This window comes from Grampus griseus (genome assembly GCF_964374135.1).
Source record: "Grampus griseus genome assembly, chromosome: 9".
In the NCBI taxonomy this organism is placed as follows: domain Eukaryota; kingdom Metazoa; phylum Chordata; class Mammalia; order Artiodactyla; family Delphinidae; genus Grampus; species Grampus griseus.
This window is the reverse complement of record NC_139003.1, coordinates 24,580,991-24,605,920: the sequence shown is the minus strand read 5'-3', so window position 1 is coordinate 24,605,920 and position 24,930 is coordinate 24,580,991. Positions and strand designations below refer to the sequence as shown.

General features: G+C 41.1%; 1 protein-coding gene across 3 annotated transcripts in view; it reads right to left on the bottom strand.

The window, feature by feature from the left end:
- The window catches only part of GRM8 (glutamate metabotropic receptor 8), a gene marked incomplete at both ends in the record, with an annotated part of 755,346 nt that overhangs the window by 613,945 nt on the left and 116,471 nt on the right, over window positions 1–24,930 (bottom strand). For all 3 annotated transcript variants that reach the window (XM_082661983.1, XM_082661985.1, XM_082661984.1), the window contains one exon: window positions 10,289–10,505. In XM_082661983.1, coding sequence (XP_082518109.1) covers window positions 10,289–10,505 — 217 coding nt within the window. The remainder of the gene's footprint in view (window positions 1–10,288; window positions 10,506–24,930) is intronic.

Sequence of the window (24,930 nt, the reverse complement as noted above, 5' to 3'; positions counted from 1 at the left end):
ACAGGGGAGTCCAGGGCCCCAAATCCACCTAAAGAACCGGGGCACATGTGGGTTCAGTTCAGACAGAACTCCACGAATCAGGGTTCAATCCAGCAGTTAGGGTTGGTGTTATGGCTGAATTGTGTCCCCCCCTCAAAATTCACATGTTGAAGTCCTAACTCCCAGTACTTCAGAATGTGACCTTATTTTCATTGCAGATGTAATTAATGAAGGGTCATTACAGATATGATTAATGAAGATGAGGTCATACTTATATGAGATCATCTAATATGAGGTCATATTGGATTAGGGTGGGTCCCTCAGAAGGAACCACCCCTTCTGACACCTTGATCCCGGATTTCCAGCCTCCAGAACCATGACACAATAGATTTATGTGGGAATTCCCTGGCGGTCCAGTGGTTAGGATTCCACACTTTCACCGCCTAGGGCCCAGGTTCCATCCCTGGTCAGGGAACTAAGATCCCACAAGCCACAGAGCCAGCCAAAAAAAAAAAATATATATATATATATATATGTGTGTGTGTGTGTGTGTGTGTGTGTGTGTGTGTGTGTGTGTGTCATTTAAGCCACCCAGTTTGTTGTACTTTGTTACAGAAACCCTAGGAAACTCATACAGTTGGCAATAAGAGTTAGGGAGCTGGAAAACAATAACTCAAAACTGGGACAACCCTGTTGATGACATACCCTGACCCTTCCTAAGCATTTAAATGGGAATTTCTGAGAGAGAAACTCAAACCATCCTCTGAGACTGAACTCCTTTTATTCTAGGGATACGACACTAAAAGGATGTGAGAAATATAAAGACAACAAGCTAGACAGGGTCAGGACCCCCGCACACACTAGGGACCCCATAGACAGGACTCTGTTCAATGGCTTCACGCATAGTCAGATCTCAACAAGTGCATGAATCATGCAGAGGACCAGATGCCTCCACCCAGTCAGGGGAAAGAGTTGACAAGGAATAGGCAGTGTGTCGTGGTTCAACCTCAGAGGTCAGAGTCTGGGGCAGAGCCCCACTCCTAGGGATCCAGAGTCAGGGTGAGACAGCTCTGTAAGTTTGCTGCAACCTAGAAGGGAGCTCAGGGCTCACCCTGGGACCACCAGGTACAGGGTCCGTCTTGGCAAAATCATTCCAAAGCCCAGAAACTTGTAAGCTAAGGTCAGGACAAACTATTGGCCCTGATTAAGACTCGGGAACTGAACAAAACCGAAACTGCTGCCTAGGGCATCGGTGATGCTGGGTGGGAGTGACCGGGGGGAACAGGGGCTAAAGCCGTAAAGCAAGTCAGACACCGATTATCTATGGACGGACACATCTGGGTATCCATCCATACATCAAGAAATGAGGATTGTCAAAACTATATGTTCACAGATACACACGTTACAAAGTTGGCATCATATTCTACATGCATTTTTTTGTCTCTTTTTCTCAAGAACTTGTGTTGAACTTACCTAAATTCATTCCACTCACATCACACAGCATACTCCCTTTGAGCTTGGGGTCCATAAACTGTCACCCTCCACTCCCTCATGGCAGGTCTTTTCGTTACATGAACTGCAGGATGCCCTCTCTTGGGCACTGTGTTCTTGGCAATGCCTCTGAATGATGCCTCCATGAAGGCAATGATCACATTCATTTGAAAGAGTTTGTTTACATCTCTGTATCCTCTGATACAGTAACCAGCTAGGAAGCAGAGGCCGTGATTCATCTCTAGACCCTGAATGCCTAGAACAAGGATGCCCTGATCCATGGTGGGTACACAATAGATGCTGGCTGAGTCAGTTAATATATAGAAGGCTCAAAAGGAAGAGGAGAAAGCATATTTGGTGAGCCAACGCTGACTGGCATTTAATTAATTCATGCATTCAACTAGGTGCCAACACTATTCTATGTAGTATATGAGTCATGCTAAGAAAAAATAATAATAGGATTGGTCTCTGCTAGGAGGTACAAAGCAAGTTTTAGGAATGAGGAGGACTGGCTGCTTTTATTTGAGCTCTTATGTAGGCCTCACTCTGCTTTCTTATTCGCTCACTGAGCTAACAGGGCACAGGTTCTGGGCAATAAGACAACCCTGGATCACCCATCAGCGAGGATGCCTAACACAATATGAGTTGGCAGTTGTTGACCACTTACCTCGAGCTACACGTTGTTCTGTATGATTTCTTTTGATTCTTATACAATTGCTATCCCCATTGTACAGATAAGAAAATTGAGGCACAACAAGAGTAAGTAATTTACCCAAGGTCTTATAGCTAAGCTGTGACAGATCTGGAAGTCAAACCCAGCTGATAAGAAGCTCTTAGCCACTCCCCAGCACTGTTTGGCCTGAGGGAATCCAGGGTGGGCTGAACCTATAGATTACAGGCTTTGGTATTTTCCAGTAATAAAAAATTGAATTCTGAGTGGTTCAACAATGTGGAAGACCAAAGCTTCCCATATAGGTTACGTGTTAGCAAAGAAAATGCATAAGCCATTGTTGGGACCATCTCTGCCCTTCGGTTCCCAGAGCCTGAGGAAGCCTGACCACTAGGCTCACAGCGCCAACACAGCCATGAATTGGTGACAATGGTCATTCAACAGAAATTCATGAAACACCTGGCATATGCCAGGCACTGCACTGGGTGTTGGGGTAGGGGAGTGTCCTTCCATTGAGAAAAACACATTCTGGAGGAAGAGGTATACAGAGAAATTGGCATTACGATCAGAGTGGCAAGTGAATCCACAGGGTTAAGCTCAGGGACTCATGAGAGCACATCACTAAGGATGAGGCAAGGTACCTCAAGCTTGTCCTGATATCTGAACAATGTGCTACCTGAACAATCAGACCCAAGCAAACACAACTGTTGGTGACACCATAAGCAATATTCAACAGCCAGGGGTGACAAGATTAAGACAGGGTAGAAGATGTACCACAGCAGTTGTGGAGGGCTAGTAAAGAGAACGGAGAGGGTAGGCGGTCAGGAGCCACTCAAAATCTCCTCTCTGATCTTTCAGGCAGAATATGACTATGTTTGAAGGTAATTAATGAATCAAGCAAAGCCTTCCCTGGCTATGTATCCTACACACTGGCAGCACATCCACCACCTTCATAATAATCTACAGCTTTGCCACACATTCTGGAAAAAAAATCTGTATTATCCCCATTCCTTTCACTAGTAATACCTGATATCAAATAGCACTTTAGAGTTTATAAAGAACATTTCACAAGTATTCTAGCACACGATGATCACTGAGCAGAGGGCCACCATTTTATAGACAAGGAAATTAATCTTCAGACAAAGTCTCATAATTGAAGAAGGGGGATTTAGACACGTTTTTGACTCCCAGGTGTGTTCCACCGCATCAAACTGCCATTGTTTACTAAATACTTAACTACGGCGTTAGAATCATAGGTTTAAAAGCATCTATGGAATGCTATTTGCCATTTCACATTAATAGCAGCTGTTGCTACTTAGCAGTTCCTAAGCCCTAAATATTAAGCAAGGCCAGAATGAAGAACGGCTTTGAAATGATGTTCCATTTGATCAAGTTCTGCAGTAATTGTCAAAACCGTATACACTTTCTTTGGATTCCTATAAAGCTTCCGCAGGATCGCTGCACCTGCAGTTCCAATTTGCAATTTCCTCAGCCCTCCTTTGAAGTTATTCTTGCCAATTACCTGGTGTTAATATTAATTAAACATGATTTGCAACTTGAAATGTGCTATCAGTGGAAGTCAGCTGTAGGAACATAAAGTAAAAATTTCAATTGAATTAAAATGTTTCCTTTCATTCACAGTATTTTACAACATTAATACTTTTGTCAAATTGATTTTTGCCTGCTGGAAGTCATTTTTCCAAAGCAATGAACATCTATGGGAAAAAGCTGCTTTTTATGTACTTTTTTCTTTCTCTCACTTAAAATACTTTGTTTTATTCTTGAAGCAAATTCATTGCAGTTAATAGAAACTTGATTCTCGTTTATAACCCAAGAGGAAAAAACGCTTTATTTTAAAACTGTACTGAGATAGCTTAAAATGATCAGAGGACACTTTTCCATTGTAGAGGTGGAATGAAATTTCCCTTACTTTATTTCTTGACCCACACCGAAAATAAATTACTATCAAATGTTTTGGCAAGTGTCGGTCATTTCATACACACAAAAATGAATTAATTAAATTGATTTATTGCATTAACATTTCAAACAGATTGTGCCAATCCAAAGACCTCTGTGATCCCTTCCAAGTCTGAGATTTTAAGATTCTGAACACGTCAGACAATAGTCAGAAGCTTCCAGCATTTGCAAATTAGAAGAAAAAGAGTCACGTATGGTAGATTTGACAGAATCAGGTCTGTTCTGCCCCTTGTAATGTGTGGGATGACGACTCGCAGGCCTGTCATCTTCAATAAGGCATTCATAAACACGATGACTGATTAAAGGAGGTGTGTTGCCATACTGTGCAAATCCACAGTGAAAAGATAAAATGCTATCACAGATTCCTTTTATCTTCAAAGATAAAGCTTTAGCTTCCTTGCCCCTTGGCAGCATTAACATTTATTATCCTGTCTTCTTTTTTAAATAATATAATAAGGTAAGACAAAGAAGGGAAAGAATCTGTCTAAAGCCTCAAGGAAGTCATTTATTGAGTCACAAACTACAAGTTCCAGAGCTTATGACAGAAAAGCATGGGTATGTATTATTAACCTTCTTATTATAATATCAATGAAAACATCATATCAAAGCATTAAAACAAGACAGACATAGAGGACTGTGGTGCTAACAACTGAGGATGTGTAACATAGGTGATGGAGAAGTCTTAACCACCAGCAGCAACTAAGCTATTCCCTTCCCTCAAGCCAAAAGAGACCAAAGGGGGAAATAAAAATAAATTAGGCCAGAAAAGACTCTAGATGTCCAAAATTTCCCAGGTGTCATTGAAAAGAACAATAGCTTGGAATTACACAAAGCAGGGAGGCTGAACAGCCGGTACACCACTGTAGAGGGAGTGTCCACTGTGATCCTACTAGGAGGCTCCTGACCACTTAGAATCCCGGGAAAGCTAGACACAAGGATCCCACCGCCCACCCCCGTCTGGAACCCTGAGTCATCCATTAGGTTGCCTCATCTACCCAAGTAGTCAAGACTGGGAGAGTAAAATTCTGCAGCACTTCAAAAGGAACTTTTGAGCTGGTTATATTATGGTCTGCTCCGCTACCAAATTCTGTCTACAGAGCACCCCCCTCATCTTTATTGGTAACTGTTTGTCCTCCTGGTCGACCTCCCATCCCTGTCACTGGGAGTTATCTCCCTAAGTACACCCTTCATCACTACCACCCCCTGTTATGGGTATTAAATTGTGTCTCCCCAAAAGATACAGCAAGTACCTCAGAATGTGACCTCATTTGGAAATAGGGTTATTGCAGATATAATTAGCTAAGATGAGGTCATACTGGAGTAGGGTGGGGCCTTTAATCCAATATGACTGGCATTCTTATAAGAAGAGAAGACAGAGACAGAAACAAGAAGGGAAAAGACAGCAATGTGATGATGGACGCAGAGACTGGATTGACGGATGAAGCTAATGAACACAAATGATCACCAGCAAATACCAGAAGCTACCGAGGCAGGAAAGGATTCTCCCCTATAGGTTTCAGAATCAGCATGGCTCTGTCGACACCTTGATTTCAGATTTCTAGCCTCCAGAACTGTGAGACAGTATGTTTCTGTTGCTTTCAGCCACCCAGTTCGTGGTGTTTTGTTATGGCAGCCCTAATATACGCGCTCTCAGGGACATTCCTTGATTCTCTGCCACTGTACCACACACGTTCAGCTGTGCCCTCTGGCAAAGTTCCTGTTCTCTTATGAATATCTGCTCAATAACCTTGACTTTTTCCTCAAGAACTCCTACCATCGCCTATCATGGAAAACTTCAAAGAAGACTGAGAGCCCTCCCATGGCCACAAACCCATCAAGAGAAGAGAAAAGAGAACACTCTGCCCTATTCTTAGCTTTCCCTTACTAAATCTAGCCCATTATTCCCAAATCTTCATTTTTTTTCATTTATACTAATTTTATTTTTCCAGCTTTTTTGAGGTATAATTGACAAATAAAACTTGTATATATTTAAGGTGTACAACATGATGTTCTGATATATGTACACACTGTGAAATAATTACCCACAATCAAGCTAATTCACATCTCCATCATCTCACATAGTTGTATACGTGTGTGTGTGTGTGTGTGTGTGTGTGTGTGTGTAGTGAGAACACTTGAGATCAACTCTTAGCAAATTTCAAGTATACAATACAGTATTACTAACTATAGTTACCATTCTGTACATTAGATCTTCAGAATTTATTCATCCTGTTTAACTGAAAGTTTATTTCCTTTGGCTAACGTCTTCCCATTTCTCCTACCACCCCCCACCAGCTCCTAGCATTCTACACTCTGCTTTCATGAGTTTGACTTTTTAAAATTCTACCTATAAGTGAGAGCACATATAAGTGACAGCATGCAGTATTTATCTTTCTGTGTCTGGTTTATTTCACTTAGCATAATGTCCTCCAGGTTCATCCATGTTGTCACAAGTGGCAGGATTTCCTTCTTTTTTAAGGCTAAATAATATCCCATTTAACATATATTTTCTTTATCCATTCATCCATCAACGGACACTCAGTTTGTTTCCATATCTTGGTTATTGTAAATAATGCTACAATGAACACAAGAGTGCAGATATCTCTTCAAGATATTGATTTCATTTTCTTTGGACATATACTTAGAAGTGGAATCACTGGATCATGTGGTAGTTCAGTTTTTAATTTTTGAGGAAACTCCATATTATCTTCCATAATGACTGTACCAATTTACACTCCTATCAACTGTGTGCAAGGCTTCCCTTTCCTTTACATCTTCACCAATGCTTGTCATCCCACACCTTTATGTAAAGCTTCTCCCCAAGGGTGTATCTTCCACCCCCTTTAATTCACACTCTACTACATGTTCTACCTCAGCAATTACCCTTCCCACCTCAATTATCAATTTGAATGAGCTTCAGATCTATAGCTCAATTCCTGGCTTGGCTTTAGATCAATGTTCTTTGCTGCTCTTCTCCACAAAGGTATGTACCAGTACTGACAGTTTCTTGGGTTCATAACCAAACTATGCTTCCCACCCCAAACCAACCTTTCCACTTCACTGTCTCTTTTCTATTCATGGTACTTGCATTTTCCCAATTGCCCAGGTTCAGAATTTCAAGCTTCATTTTTTTCTTACCTTCGAGCTCTAATTCCAATCAATTGCTAAGTTCCAGAGACTCCACCTCCAAGTGCCTCTCAAGTTTGTTCCCTCTTCCACTTCTATTACCACTACCCCATGTGAGGCTAAGACTGATATTACAGAGGCCTCTCAACTGGTCTCCCCATCTTTCGCTTCTCATTAGCAAAGTCTTAAATACATATCCTAGTAGACCCCTCTCTCCTCGGTAGTTTCCTCCATTGTCTAGAAAATAAAGGATAAAATTACTATCCTATGAGGTAAAGTGCTCACCTATGTGTCCTTGTCACAAAGCCTTCCAGTTTTGTCTTCCATACCTCACTACACAAACTATGATCCAGTCAAATTGTGCTATTTGTTGATCCCAAATATTTTTCTTTTGACTTCTCCAATAAAAATGCTATAGTCAAGGGGCTGAGATTATAACAGCTAGGATATCAAGGGGCTATTTGTCTTATTTTATCAAATAATTCCTGTCCCTCTCTCCCTGAGAAGGATCCCGACCAGAGAAGAGACATCACGGGCATCTGTGTTCATGACCATCATTCACTCATAAACTTCGTTCTCCAAGACTCACGAAGGACACTTCCCCACGTCTCAGATTTTGTTAAAATGAAAAACGTTCTAAACAAACCGTACAGGCATTGTATCCCTAAACAGATTTTCCTTTCACTATCATTCCATTATGATCTGTCAGAATTAATCAGAGACAAAACATAGGAAGCCTCAATTTACACTGAAATTTCTTGGCAATCAACGTTCTTGAAGAGAGAAATCCTGAACAGAGTCCAGGAAAATTTAGAAGAGTCGGGAAAATATACAATTTCATTAATAGGCAGACACTCCAAAAAATGAATGTATGCTCTCCTTCTCAGTCAAGAGACTAAGATTTTTAAAAACACTAGTAACACATTGACAGAGATGTCTTAACGTCGTAGTAAGAGGAGCAAATGTTATAGAACTAATGAATTTTCATTAGAGGCATCAGATCATTTCAGAATGGGTTAAGTTGCTACCCTATGCCATTCCCATTAATATCATTGTCATGTAAAAGGTTTCATTTTCAGCTATTTTTGTTCTGGATAAAATCTTTGTCATTAAAATGAGGGATGATTTTGATATTTAATATATTCCATGGCATACTCTAGTGTGGTACTAATTTGGCCTTTTCAGTATTCTGCATATTAATTGACAACCCAGCCCTCCTCCATTCCCCAGATAAGTGAGAACTGAAATAGAATGGAAAGCCAATCACGTCACAGAATACTGAAAGGATCAACACAGAAGAAACAGGTTGCTCTATCAAGAGCATCCTACACAAGGCACTAAAATTATTTTCTCCCGTACTAATGACTAAGATAGAGACAGCAATAATTAATGGTATCGTCTGAATCCTTTTAGGTGACAGTTACCTAAGAAGAGCAATGCTCCTTAAAAGTGAAAACAAAATATTTCTTTTTTAGTAAGAAGAGTAAAACTGCGATCTCACTTAACTTCTAGAACAATGCATTTTATCAGATGCTTCAACAACTGGCAACTCATGTCCTGTACTGAATTTTTCATAGTAATCTGTTTCGTGCACACAAAATGTGCCCTATAGTTGAGAATGTATAGGATGACCGACATCAGCTGCTTAAATAATGCATTAACCCTGCTTTCAGAAGCTATTGTTTTCATTTGAGTGGGCATTTCTCCTAAGGATAAACTTGGGATTCTTTTCCAAGAAGGTAATGTAATTTACCCTCATTTAAAGTTCAATTGAATGTTTTGAATCATCTTTATAGCAGTAGTGATATAAATTAAAATTCCAAACAGCACAGGTTATGGCATCATGGATGCCACAACAGGAATGAATAGTTGTCCCTTAAATAAATTAAGCCAATCTTTCCAACAAAACCAGGTCTTTTCTACATTTTCTGTAACAGCATAGCACTGGAACAAATGTTAACCACACCAAATATTATGTATAATAAGTTTCCATGTTCTGTTATATGCAGAAGAGCAGATCGCAGGCATCTTCAAGTGTTTCGAGAGAAAACCTTATTCCAATAACTTTGTCTTTGCTAATTAGGGAATAAGCCCAAATCACTCCCATGGTCTTTTCCTGCACTGAAGCTTCTAAGAAAAACAATAAATTATCAATATAATTTCCTGCAAGTTCAAAATTACTCAAAAACAGCTAAAGGGCACGTTAAATTTTCGACAAAACATTGTTATTACTTTTATAGAAAAATATGCAAATTTTATTCAGTAATTCTTAGTAAGAACAATAGCATTTGTTAAGTAATGGTAACATGTCTCCTTTCATCCACAAAGTTATATTGTTGGCCAGTCAGCAATAATATTTATGCCCTAAGTTGTTTTTGTTTTCTGGTTTTCCCACGCAGTGTAAGCCTCATGGTTAAACATACACGTAGTAAAACGCCTACAGAGATTTGGATGAGAACCTTGAAAAAACCGGGGACAGAGTTCACGAGCACCCTGTTTTAACCAAGTTTTCACATCTTGCCCTTACCTCAGTTTGAGGTAAGAATAAAAATTCAAAAAGTGAAATATGAGAATAAGAATATCGCTTATGTATAGCCTTGGGGGCTACTTCAGTACTGTTTTAAGATGATTACCAGTGTTAATTCCCTCTAGTGTTGGATGTTAAATTCCACTGCCTTTTTAAAAAAACTTAATGACTCGCTAATGTAAACCTCCATCTAGAACAATCAAATAGCATGTCATTTATTCAAATTTACAGTGGCTCTAATGTGCCAGCGAAGTCCCTCGTCAAAACAGACAGCTTTAAAAAATGTTCGCCTGAGTCAGGAGCTCTAATTCCTAAATTAGCACCAAAGTGTCACCTTGATAGACCAAGAACAACAAAATCATTTATAATAAACCCAGCTTCCCCCTAGAGTGGACAGCCTGGGTCACGTATCTCTAGGAGCTCTAATTATCCCATACAGATCAGAGAGCTCTTGGGGGTGCTCAGACTTCTGCAACCTGTCATCTCCAAATGCGATAATCTGATAAATATACGCTTACCGATCTCCCGCGAGATCTGAGTGAAGGCCTCCACACCGCTCTCTCCGTAGTTGCCCTCAGAAGCCAGTGTTGACACATAGTTCCACCCCAGTGCCGTCACAATGTCCACCATGGCTTGCGCTTGGTAGGAGTCAGGGGGGACCACCCGAGAGAAGAAGTCATACCTGGTGTTATCACTTAGCTCTGGGGCTGTGGATGCATAGCTGATTTGAGGTATCTGCGAAACAAATGACAGGTCATTTCAACCCATGAGGAATGCTGTCAAATGATGGATCGTCACACAAGAGACTAAATAGCCAAAGCTATACCAGAAACCTAGACAGATCAGCCTGCAGCCAAAATATGGTTTCATGACCACCAATTTAATTAGAACGTATTTTATAAGGGTCTGTGGACTCGCTTTCTTTCAAAGCACATTTCTAAACAGTAAGAAAGGATTTAGTTTGGGTTCAGGTCCCATTGTTTCAGAAGCCAAAGCAAAGCATTTGTGCTTTTTGTTTTTGTTGCTTTTTTATTCTGTACATGATAAGTTCTGGTGTGGAAATGAGGCAGAAATGAACATGAAATGTACATACATGCTTCAGAAAAAGTCACCTCTGAAATCATCTTTGGCTTTAGGACATAAAGGCTACATAATAATGAACAGAGAATTTAACATGAGGCTATTTTTATGCTTGATACCATTTCAGCCTTAAGATTATATTTTTGGTAAAGTATTTTAAATATATAGTTTTGCAAGTCTAGCCACTGCTTATTGATATAATCACTACATACCACAATAAGATTTGGGAATAGCTAACCATGTATCTTTTAATTATAACATCTTTCCAGCCTTCCCACCCTCAAAAAAGAAAAATCACAAAAGAGGAATCCATACCACAATTGCTTTAGGAAAAGAGACTATTTTCTGACATAAAAAGGGTGAATTGCTAGAAGATATTCAAAATTAGAGATCGTATGTCATTTCTCCTAAATAAATTCAAGCTGAGAAACAAATTAACTGCATGCCATAAATCTACCCCTAAAAATGTTTGAAATGCAATATTCACTGGTATAAACAAGGGAAGACTCTTACTCTACCAGTGAAAAGTGCTAGGATAGAAGAATACAGGGATGTTAAAGAAGTATGGCAGAAGGACATGCAGGCTAGACGGAGCATGGAAGATGCAGGAAATCTGGCATATAGGCCAGGAAGGACATTTCAGCCACACGAAACTGCATGTCCAAGGCCATAGAGTCAAGAAAGGGCATGGTGGGACTTCCCTGGCGGTCCAGTGGTTAAGACTTCGCCTTCCAATGCAGGGGGTGAGGGTTCAATCCCCGGTGGGAGAGCTAAGATCCCACATGCCTTGCAGCCAAAAAACCAAAACATAAAACAGAAGCAATATTGTAACAAATTCAATAAAGACTTTAAAAATGGTCCACATCAAAAAAAAAAAAAAAAAAAAGAAAGGGCATGGTATGGTATTGCAGCATTTCACATGGTGGGAATGCAGGATACCAAGGGGGGAATGTCAGGAAGGAAAACTGCAAAGCTGGACAGAAACCAGAGGATGAAGGGCTAGTCAGGTATGACAAGGAGTGTGGATTTTATTACCAAGGCCATGGGGAACCACAGCATGATTGTAACCAAGGAAATGACATAATCAAATTTTTGGTTTAGAAAGATCACATTGGCAGCAGTGGGGAGAGTAGCAACCCTCAAATTTCAGTGTCCACCTGGGCAGCCCCATTCCCAAAGATTCTGACTTAGTATGTCTAGAGATCTAGGAATCTGCATTTTAATATGCCCTCCAGAAGAATCTGATGCAGGTGGACCCACGCTATGCTTAGAGATAAACTGAATTAAAGGGAAACCATACTACATGCAGGACAACCAGTTAGAAAACTACTACAGAAATCTATGTAAGAAAGTATAAAAACTGAAATAAGGCAGTGGCAGGTGGAAAAAGGAAGGGTGTAGAAGCTGTAAGTATCTAAAAGACAAGGAAATGTGTAAGAAGAACGTGTAATGACTCTCAGTTCTATGGCTTTGGTATCTGAGTAGACGATGTTTGCTATTTACCAAGACAGAAAAACAAGAGAGATTCTGGAAGACAAAAATGATGTGTTCAATTTTTGATTTGTTTCTTTTGAGGTTCCTGTGAGATGAATGAAAACAACTAAAAAGTGGGCAATAATACTGTGGGATCTGGAGTTTAAGAGATGTGCATCTCATTACTCCTCTGCTGCCTTGCTGTGTTGTGAAAGTTCAGAGGTCAAAATGATTCCACGATGCACTAACTCAGGTTGCTTGGTTGAAGATGCAGGTTTGACTCGTAAATAAAACCATTAATCCTGCTCTCCATCAGATCCTGCAGCTAATGTCAGTGCTCTGATGTCAAAGAAGCTGCCGTTCCATCTTCCTAAACAGGGCTACACACTCTGGGATCCAACCATCACTTATCACTCCCTGGCCAGATGATTCCCAAGCCACAAGGAGGTTTTGACTCTCCTCCTGACACCTTTATAAACCCTCAACATCTGTATCCAAACCTTTCTTAGGTCTAGAGTCCTACTCCGTATTGGTAGCCAGTGAAGTGACACTGAACATCCTAAGACATGAAAGCCTCCTTGCCCCGGGAAGAGAAGTAAAGGAATGTGCTTGGAGCTCTCCAGGGTGCTGCAGGATTTGTTCCGCTTCTGTGTAACCTGTGTCTATCTATATTGCCTACAAAAAATGATTTAGCCTATTTCACACCCAATTCTTCCGGTAGGACCAAAATAACTTGCCTGTTAACACTGTGGGATCATGAAAACTAGTCCCGACCTGCCTCCTTTTTGCCCTTTCGCTTTCTCTGCCAGATACACCAGCCATCTCTTGATAGACTGTTCCCTTGATTAGGCTTTGTGTCTTTGTAGCAGATAACTACTTAGCAAGGACACCCGTCCAAATCTCTAACCACACACCAAATCTTGGATTTTTTTTACCTTTTCTTGCTTGCTTCTAGAGGACCAGGGAAAGAGACAATGGATGATTCAGTGAGGTCTACACTTTACTAGGTAAAACTTTCCCAGAGATCAAGAGCATGTTCATTTCTATGTTCTCATGAAAAAGATCCATGAGCCTGACCTTCATTTTGTTTGTTTGGTTGGTTTTTTTTTGCGGTACGTGGGCTTCTCACTGCTGTGGCCTCTCCCGTTGCGGAGCACAGGCTCCGGGTGCGCAGGCTCAGTGACCATGGCTCACGGGCCTAGCCACTCCGCGGCATGTGGGATCTTCCCGGACCGGGGCACAAACCCATGTCCCCTGCATCAGCAGGTGGACTCTCAACCACTGCGCCACCAGAGAAGCCCGTGACCTTCATTTTGGAAGGGATTCTGTGTGTCTGTGTGTGTGTGTGTGTGTGTGTGTGTGTGTGTGTGTGTGTGTGTGTGTGTGTGTGTGTGTGTGTAGGAGGGGATGGGGAGCATTCTCTAGCAAATTCTACAGCACTCTACCATTTCCTTGTCCTATTTGGATGTATAATAATCCTCCCACTTCCTCAGCTGCCCAGAGTCCAGCAGGAAAATGCCCTACACAGCCCCCACCCTGCCTATAATAATGAGTCACCCTTTTCTAAAAATGAGCACAAAGTGTGAAAATCTAGTGTTTGAAACCAAAACTAATTATCTCAAATTACTACCTTCAGTCAGTCACTTTCAGGGCTGTTTAATTAGCAGTCAGCATCATGTGTAGGATTAATTAAACAGGTGTAAAGTGTATATAAAATAAAAGTGCAGATAAGAAATGATTGTTTGAATAATTAGGTAAAGGACTTTCTCCGCAAAGTCTTGGAGAGTTTTCTCTTTGCGGATCAATGTGCGGAAAAGTAACGTGAGAGTATGTGTTTGTATTTTCATTTGTTCAGTTCTTGCTATGTCTCAGCCTACAATAATAGACGCCAGGGTATACAGAGCATATTTCAAGACTTTTCAAATTGTCATGGAGTCGCATCTCATTTTTAGTTTATTGTGGTCGACCACTAAGCATTGGCTCATTCAGTATTTTAATTTCTGTGTTGGTATCCCCAATATTTCCACTACCCTCAAATTAAACTCCTACTGGCAACTAAAGTGGGAATTATTTTTAAACCTGGAATGTTTCTTTTTCTTTTCCCTACACTGAATCCATCCTAACTAATCCCTTCACCCTGGAGGTTTCAGCTACTAGAAACAAAAACAACAATTAAAAAAAAAATGTAGTGGATGGGGCATAGAAGTAAAGAGGGAAATGAGAGGGAAAAGGAGAGTGTACCAAGAAGAGAGGCATTAAGGAATGCATTCTGCATCAGCTCATCCTTTGTAAGATGTCACATTCTTTGTAAGCCTCTGTTAAGTCCCACTTGCCCATTCAAGGGATAATATCCCAACTCTTCAGTCTGGCTCCTGAAGCCCTGGTGTCGGATTCTGTCCCATCCTCCTTCCCAACTTCAAGCCTTTGCTGTCATACCCTGATGGCACCTTGCATCCCTGCCCACGCTGTTCTCTGTGTAGAGAGACCCCTCTCCTCCACCTGGTGGTCTTCTGCACAAATGCAATATCCAGCTCAAAGTCTGGGATTAACATATACACACTACTGTATATACAACAGATAACCAACAAGGACCTACTGTATAGCACAGGGAACTATATACTGTATATCTTGTAATAACCTATAAGGGAAAAGAACCTGAAAAAGAATAGATACATATATGTATAACTGAATCACTTTGCTGTACACCTGAAACTAACACAACATTGTAAATAGACTACTTCAATCAATCCATCCATCCATCCATCCATCCACCCCCTCCTCCCTGGGAAGCTCTCACTAACACTCTCAGGCAGAGCTGTCTTTTGTTGCCCCTTGTCCCGCAGCCTCCATCATCTGCCATTATAACCACAATTGTGTGCTGGCTTAGGAGCCCCTCAGGGACAAGGTCTCTGTTGATTTATTTGGTGTCATCAGCACCTAATAGAGCAAGTACTCAATGAATGTTTGGAGGCAATTAATTACTCAAACTGCGGCAGGAATTTTGAGACAGCCTCTTCCCCATGGCCCCCTACCCTACATTCCACCAAAATGTCATGTGGGCTCTTCTCCATTTGTGCCTCTCGATCTTCTCCATCTTGCTGTATGTCCTAGGAGGTTGCTTTGTGACTGTCTCACCTGGGCTCCCTCACTTTAGGCTTTCAGTTGAATTTGGCCCGTGGAAGGCACCTACAGAAGATGTGAGGGCAGGAGAAGACAGAAGGGAGTAGTGAAGTCCCCATCTCCTTCCCCCGCCACAGCCCTCACTCCGTGTTTCTCTACCTGAGTCCTCATCCGCAGCTGAGGCCCTCACCAGGTTCCCATGATGAGTCACTGCCCGTGGCCCTTCAGGTCTTCCCACGGTTGCTAGTTCCCGAGTTCTCCCCATCTCAGGTTTGGGACTTTAACTGTGCCCACGCCTTATAAATGGTCCTTTTATTCACCTCTCTTCTATTATCCCGTGAGTGTGCCAGAACCCTACCAGTCCACCCACTCTTCCAGGTCTCTGCAGAAGGGACATCGCTGCCCTGCCTCCCCACCCTCAGCCCTGCCCTAACCTCCTAGCTCTTCTCCATCCACTTTCCCTCCCAAGCCTCCTCCATCACTTGTACTTACAGGATGTTTTCCTTCCCTTTCTTGGTTCAGCGCTTTAAGGCATCAAATTGCACCATTTGGAAACACCTGTCATTTTGCCTTTTTTTCCCATTTCTTCTTTTCCTTGTGCTGAGGTTTCATAAGAATATGATGTGTGCTTAAAATACGGCCAGTTTCCATTACCCAGATAAAGCATATCTGCGGCAATCAGTTGCACGACTCAAGATACCCATCACCATACCCTGCTTTAAAAATTGCTTGAGCTTCCATTTTCTGATAATTGTTTTGGTTCGAAAAAAACCCCGCTCCTTCTCCCACTATATTTTCACTTCAGTCTATAAAAGAAGAGATTCCTACCCTCAGCCTAATCCCTCTTGGGGAGTTCCAGAATGCATGTTTCCTACCCAGACCTCCTCCTCTTATGTATTCTCCCAAAGGGGAGGAGAAACTGAACGAGAGGTCAGAGTTCCGTGCTTACTGGGCAAGAGTGGATAATGCTCTGCCTTCATTCTCTGACCTGCCCACACACAGCCCAGGCTTGTTTCTTTTCCCTGTGTGGTAAGAAGAACAGGTAGGGTCTCCTTTCTTGGGACAGAAGCCCACTGCTTTCCATATTCTACTGACAACAGGTGAGTGAGAGCATGAAGTCCATGCCACTGGTTGAATAAGAGACGTCAAGTCTTCTGTGCAGGCAGAAGCGGGTCCCAAGCTTGAGATGTGATGTAGGAGTAGGAGGCCCCATTTCGGCCTCAAGTCCACGCTGGATCCCTTCCAATCCAGCCATGTGTCTGGGAAGTTATCTGGTGTTTGCCCAGCTCTTAATAAAACTAATTACTTGATCTGCATTAGCTAGGTATTCTGTGAATCTTGGACTGACATACTCTAATATATTCCAAAAGTTTAACTTAGATCTCAACTTAGTTCTATTTCAAAAGAAATTCATGTACAGTTTCTTAGCTATTTTGTTAAAGATAAAAACAAACATATATATATATTTTTTCTTTTTAAATAGTAGTTAGCAGATATTATTGTCCTCCAGTGTCTGTTTTCTACTTCTTCCAGATAGAACCCCAGACTTTTACCTAGGACTTGGCCACTTAGAAGAAAACTACATTTCCCAGCCTTCTTTGCAGCTATGATTATTAGTATAGCGGTGAGTGTAACTTCTGAAAACATGTCCTTAAAGGGAGACAGCAGGCCTTTCTCATGCCCCTCCCCCTTTCCTACTGGCCAGAACTTAGACATAATCTAATATTCAGCAAGTCATCTCAGGCCATGCCGTAGGGATGGTAGAACAAAACGGCATGCCCTGACCTAGTCCAACCCACTGTGGTATCTGGATTCCTGAAACCACCTGATGGTCTTCCAGCTTCCATTCCTGTCCCTCTCAAATCCATTCTACACCAGCAACCAAACTGATCTTAAACAAAATAATAATAATCAGGTAATATCAAAATCTTGCTGAAAGCCCTTCAGTCATTTCCCCAATAATCTTAAAATAAAGCCTAAAACTCTTTCCACAGGACCCTGCAATTCAGCATCTGACCTCTTTTCCCCCTGCTAACCTGACTCAGTGGACTGGCTTCCTTTCTGTTCCCTGGCCCAGCCAAGCCCTATTTCTTCCCCAAGCCTCATGCCCATTGCTTCATACACTTTCTAGACAGAGCTGAGAGTGCTTACAGCTTCCTCAGGTAGACTGTGCCTCTCCCTGTTGAAGTCACTGAATCTAACTCCACACGACTGACAGGGTGAGATGGGATGTTACTGAGATGCAAAGGGGCCGAGAGACTTTTACCACCCTAAATACTCTTTCATGGCCCAAGAAGATTACAATTCCACCCCAGGTGCCTCTTTAAAGTTCCCTACTGTTTGCACATTAAAATACTACGTTAAGTTTGAAACTTTCCACATCTGCCTAAAGTGACATGAATCCCGTGTCCATTTTCCCCAGTTTCTGGTTTGCCAAGGATCCCATAGGAAGCCAAGACACCCCTGACAGGCAGTGAGCCCTAAAGCACAGCTCAGAGGAAGCCCCTGAGGATCATAGGAAACGTAAGCCTTCCTGCAAGAAACTCACATACATCTGAGGACAGATTTGCAGACAGAAGACAATTTAAGACCTGAGCCACACACATCTTCACCATCAATTCCTACTAAAAAGGTTTTTGTGCTTTTTCATCTCTACAAAAACCTCATCCATTGATTGTCGACCTTAATGGTAGAAGAGGTTGGCGGGTTGGGTTCTTGGTGCTTTTCAATAGCATCATTGGTTTTCCCCAGTGAAAGATCAGCTTGAAGCCATGCTCTTCCTCAGGGGGTAGTGCTTGTCTGAGCACTTCTTCAGTGATGCTGGCCTTAGCAACAGCAGCCATCGCTATGATAGCTTCCTGCCACCTGGTCTTGGGATGGATTTGTTTTCACTGCAGAACCAGGTCCAGAAAAGCATAATGATTACAGCCATTAACTTTGTCTTTTCAAATTCGACTGCTCTCTGGTATTGAAACTACTAGTTGCTTGCGGCAAAACGTGAGTATTTAATTAGAAATTGGATAAAAATGAGGAGTTGGGGCTAGAAGTCAATGTTCAGCACACACCTTCCCCTCCTCACACTACCCTGAGCTTTCATGCTCCTCTCAGATTCATGAAAATGGAATGAGGACAGGGAAAAGGAGAAAGGAACATGGGGCCAAAGCGTGAAGTAATAATAAGAGTGATGACTATCCTGAATTTGTTTCTGAAGTACAATTCCCCTCCCAAACCAGGACCTGCTCAAAGAAATCCACACAGTGGACAGAGAGTAAATTTCCTGTTTGTACAAGTTAATGCCAAATGTGAAATTAGTCCATGACTCTCTTCTCAGTTGAATTCCCACCGTTGATTCAGAGAAGGACCCAAGTTTTTGTGTTTTGATGCACTGTGGGGTTTAGCAAAAGAAAAGGAGAGGTGGTCTATTGAAACGGGAAATTGTGGAGGCCACGGAGAGAGAGAATGATTTCATTGTACCGTAACGTTATCCTCCGCAACATCAGCTCATCCAGAGAAAGCAACATCTAATTATACACGCGCAGTGAAAGGGCCTGTGGTCAGTTAACACGACTAAGTATAGAGCAATGGTTAGAACATTTAAGGTCATAAGTGTAATTCTATTATGAGCCAGGATACAGACCTTACCTCTCACCAGAAACTTCCTTCTCACAAACGCACAGCACCCATAACAGAGCCAACCAGAGAAGGATGAGACAAGGTCAATCCATTCTCACTAGCAGATAAATAATTCAAAGAGGGTTTGCTGCTGATGGTGAATCTGAAATTTCAGAGGCAAATATGAAGAACGCGAAGTCACAGGAGGTACACTTTCTTCGAAAGACGAATAATGCATTTTTGTACATATGTATGTATGCCTGAAAGTAGACATATATGTTACACTACAATGTCATCTCTGGGTTTCACACGATCCACTTGGATGTATTCTACTGAGTTTTAAAAGGGTGCATTTATCACCACTTGTTCAAGGGTATTGTATGAGTCTGGGAAGCGAAGAAAACTCGGGAGAAAACTCCCCTGAGTTACCTGAATTCAAGGGCACTCTTGAATTCAGGTAACTCAGGGGAGTTAATAAGGGGTCTATTTTCAAGGCAGGGGTAGTATAGAGGGAGTGACAGTGGAAAGCCATAGTCAAGTAGAGTCAAAAGGGGTCAGTTGCCACCCCTGTGCCCTAAGAACCAGAGGAAGGAGGAGTTACAGAAACCAGAAGGAGTCACGGACAGAAATCATTTGAGAGAAGCAGCGACCACCCACCCCCGCCAGAGGGAGGGACACAGCCACCCCCTGGCGACACTACAGGGTGGGATCCAGGAAATTATATCCCAAACTCTGCCCTCCCTGACCTCCTGCTGGCTCTCCCCTTGACCAAATCCACAGGAAACCAAGGGGCCAAAGAACCTATTGACATTGTCTGGACAGAGTTGCCTCCCAGGAGAGTGAACAGACAGCGCAAGAGAGAAGGTAAACGGGAGGGGCGAGCAGAAGCTACCCATCCCCAGCCTCATTCATCATTGATCATTAGACACTTTAAATAAACCGACGGATGGCGGTGCAGATATCCAGTCTCCTATGTTATTTTGCTTTTTTTTCTTTTTATAACTTGATGCTTTCAAATACTTTTGGCAGAACATCTACACTAAGACATTTTGGTTTGGCTATTGGAAATTCCAACCCTAAAACTAGGCCAATTAAGTTAGCGTTATCTTTTGATAAATAAAATAAGTAGTGACCTGTTAAAAAAAAAAGAATTGTAATGATTTTAATCAAATTGGTAATGACATTTGACTTCTAACCTGTTTATTTAAAATGAAAGACAAGCAATCCGTGAACGTGAAAGAATTTACATATAAACAGCCATAGTTATATCCTATAAGATTAATAAACCTTTCTTTACATCTGCTAATTACATTTTACAATGAGAAAGCACAGTAGCCCCTAGGGGAAAGAGTTGTTATAATCTATCAAATCACTAGCAATGTGGGAGTTTTTAAGCCTAACTACCCTGCGTATATACATTCAAAAGTTCTAATAGCAAGTTGAACTTAAAACCTTTATTTTTTTATAATTTTTAAGGAAGGGACTTTAATATTCCAGCTAGTTCTACAGTTCCTCTAGTTTATGGTTTCTCCTGATCTTCAATTTTCCCTTATAAAAAAAAAAGTGAACACCGTATTTTTTTCTAATTTCCACACACTTCAGTATGCTGTAATTTCTAGGAAATGATAACCAGTACCTATGCAGTATTACACACAGATGAAAAAGGTTAATTCAATATGCACACTTTTTCTGATTAGTGGTTACATTAAATTTAATGTCTTTTTAATGGTTACTTTTTGATTAGTTCATTCAACAAATTAGCTCACACTATGTGCCAGACACCATGACAGGCTCTGGGAATTGGGCCATAGACAACACATGGTTCCCCCCACCCTCACAGAGCATATGGTCAGATGGAAAAGATAGGCATTAAATAAACAATCACCCAAATAAACACTTAACAGCACTTGTGATGACTGCTGTGAAAAAGGAGCACAGGCTGCGAAGAGTAACTCATCTGGGGGGCGGGGGTGGGCATTGGGCAGGCTTCCCTGAGGAATGGCATTAAGCTGACACATGAAAAATGAGGGCGAACAGGAAATGGAATACCAGCCACAGATTGCCTCTCACTTCGGACTTCCTTCAAATGTGTAAACCACCCAATGTGTACAAGTGAGTAGGAGGGGCAGTCGACTGACAGGTACTTAATTTTAGAAACTTGCTAAAGGCGGAATAATATTAAAGCAAAGACCACTACTCCCCTGCTTTTTACACATACTACTATTAACTAGCGTATGCCTAACTGGGATTCTCATACCGGAACTATTTAAGAAAATAACTATGTAATTATCAGCAGGCAACTGCATCATGTTCTCATAGATCCTGAGGTTTGTAGGGGTCCGGAATGAATGAACAAATAAATGGATAGGTGGACGATGAAAGAATGAATGAATCCAGCAGAAACTAAGCCCATAGAAGAGAAACAACTTTAACACAAGAACCCAGGAAAAAATAAATGTATACTTAATATTACTTATAAGCTCAAATATTTGTTTCCTTTAAAAAAAAAAAGTGATTGAAAACTAAAAAGAAACTCTCTCTTCATTTTTACGCAGACAGTGAAAGCTTTGGGATAGTATTTCAAAAGACATGAGAAGCAGGTTAGAACTGACCCAGGAGAATAATCTAGCTTTTTTTTTTTTTTTTTTTGCTTTCAAGATGATACACATTTTCGGCACTTCTCAGGAGGAGGAAAGAGAAATAAACGGATCTGTCCACCTCTAAAGACTGTGCTCAGTGACCCAGCATCCCAGAGAGACCTGGAGAATGTCACTCCCTGATTTCACTATTTCTAACCACTACTGCCAGGATTCTACTGCATTTCAGAGTAAAAGATACTTCTCTGATACGTTCTCAACAAAGTTTTCAAGCAGCTTGGGATTTCAAAGTGAAATCTATCTCTAAGTATTCTTTCAAACAAAAGGGAAGGAGAATTTTGCAATGAGTTGTTTAGGACAGCGAAGATTTTCTGTAACGAGGTTCTCTTACATGAATACAAAAAAAATGATCAATTATGGTTTGTTATATTAGAAAAACCAATGATGGCATGGCACTTTCTTAGCATCACTTGCTAAATCACTTAAAAATTTAACTCTTCCCCCAACTCATTCCCTTCACTGCTGACTTCAAACCATCACCTAGCATTTAATTTTCCTCTTCTGCTGATTTCCTTGCTGTGCAATCACCACTGTGTTTCAACTTTCCCCCCAACCATGACAGCACTCAAACACTAAAGAATAAAAAGTTAGCAATTATAACCAATGAATCGAAGTCAATAAAACTTAATCTAGCAAATATTCCATTTAGACTGGCATTTTGCCACTCAATAATACATGATTTGAATCCCAGAAATAAGGCAGAATTTGATAGGGACATTTGTCTGTGCAAATAAGTTTCTCAGTTGACGATTTCTTGGACTTTCAGTGATTATCCACCTTGATTGATATCCTGGTCTCCAACTGACTATTTATCCACCAGCTGGCATCCTCCAGGTACTGATTCTGAATACTAAATACCACTGGAAATTTTCATTTCCTTGATGTTGTCTAAGCTGGTGAATTCCGTATGTTACAAGAGGGTACAGATGAGATTAAAGGTCTTACTTAGAGCTCCATTTTCACAGGAAAAAGAAAAACCACTCCTTAACCAAAAAACAAATAGCCAACTTCATAAATGGCCATGATTGGATAAGAGGAACAGTAGATGAAATAATGTAAATGACTCAGATTCCATTATTCCACTCCACACTGGAGAATGTGCCAAGCCCACGTTCGCCTGACTAACATCATCTCATCATCTTAGTATACAAAGGGCATCACATTAAGTTTCCCCAAAGTGGACTGATTAGCCTTTCTGCCCATCTTTGCCCCACCCACAATCTTTTTTTGAGAAAGCCAGCTTACTGCCCTTGACAAACCTCCTTTATGTGTCAGATCCCATCTGCACACCTAACTCATGAAACACTATGTGTGCCCATGTATGTGTGTTCATGTGTTTGGTTGGTTTTGCCAACATTTATTTAACATGTTGTATTGGCCAAGAACTGTGCTACATGCTCTGTCCCCATTTTACAGATGAGAAAACTGAGATCTGAAGAAGTTAAGTAACTTTTCTGAGGCTGAATAATTTGTGAATGGCAGAATGGGATTCAAATCTAGGCAGTCTGACTCCTGACTCATCTCTTAAGCACCTCTGCCCTCCACTACCTCAAGTCCATTTTTAAATGTTCATTCTAGTAGGTTTGCCTTCCATGAGCGCTCACATTTCTGAGGAAGCAACCATAGTTCCCTGTCCTTACTTCCTCTGGTCCCATACACAACTCCCTCGGGGTCATATTTCATGGTTCAGCTGGAGCTTGGACCCCACCAACTATACATCCAGACTAAATCTATACATCCAGACTAAATCTCTTTGCTGAGCTCCACACCCAAGTTCTACTTATTTGAAATCTCCTCTTGAGTGTCCAACTGGTATGTCAAAACCACACATCCAAAACTTGCCATCTCTCCCGCAGCATAAACTGGAAACCACTGGTGCACCAAGGGTCTCAAAATACAGCAAGCCCATCAGCCTGGCTCCAAATGTATGTGACTACTACATACTTCATTGTAACAGTTTTTGTCTATACAGCATTGAGTGTGTTCCATCTACAGCACACAATGCATGACTTTGGTCTACCTTGTCAGGCCCTCATCTTTCTTTTATCTTTCATTGGTCAGGTTAGCCACCACAAATGAAGATTTTTTCAAAAATTAAATTTAGGTACAAAATGCCTTGAAAGGAAAAAAAAGTATCCATGTGATTTGGTATAAAAGATACATTCACATTGCAAAAAAGTCAATTTATCAGCACTGACTACAGAAACTGGAGTCTCTACAACCTTGCTGCTCAGCATTGTCAACAAACCCACAGCATTAGCATCACCTGGGAGCTTTTCTTAGAAATGCAGAACCTCAGGCCCCACCCCAGACATACTGAATGAGAATCTGTATTTTAACAAGATCTCCAGGTAGTGCTCCAACAATAAAGTTGGAGAAGTACTGCTCTAGTCTAAAGCATTGAATGTGTACTCAGCAGCCCTATATGTTCTTTTGAAATTTTTCCATATCATGCTCAGAGGGATTTAAATGCATCAATTGCAAGGATGATTTTGGTAGATCTGATGTTGCCATCACGGGTAGATATACAAGCGCTCTCTAGGTTCACTTGATGAAGAAGGTGGTGCCTTGAACCGATGTTCCCGTCCCCTAAGGTGAACAACATCTCCTTACAGGTAGACATTTCTTTTCAAAAATATCCAACTACTCAAAAATTATATTTAAGAGTACTATGTTTCAATTCTTGCATGAAATTTTGGCATAAAGTTTATTTTTAGTGTCCTGGCAAATCTATAGACCAGTGAATACATCACGGCGGTATTGAGTCAGTAAGAGGTTTTTAAATATGTTTCTTACTTATTTGCAAATAAGTAATGAGTTTTGGAAAAATAAAAATTTGACAAAGGCTGCATGATTGAATGTCAAATATACGATGCAATGTACCTTGTTATCAATGTTTCCCATAGTATTCATATGCAGCATGACAATTTATTAAGACTTTTTAAATCTAATTATTGTTGTTTCAGAAGACCCATGAAAAAACTTTTTTCCTTTTTTTCCCTTTTGTGCCCTCCCCAAGAGCGATCAAGCCTGTATGCCCTAGAGAATAAACACGCCTTGTTTTCAGAAGCCTTCGTTTACAGAGACTGTACAGCTGAATTATCTAGAGAAAGAGGATCACGCAAGGTTTGAAGAGGAGGAAATGGAAATGGAGAGAGAGAGAGGTGCTTCATCTGGGACTCAGAATGATAGAGATCTCCATTTTGCTCCCTCCTAGT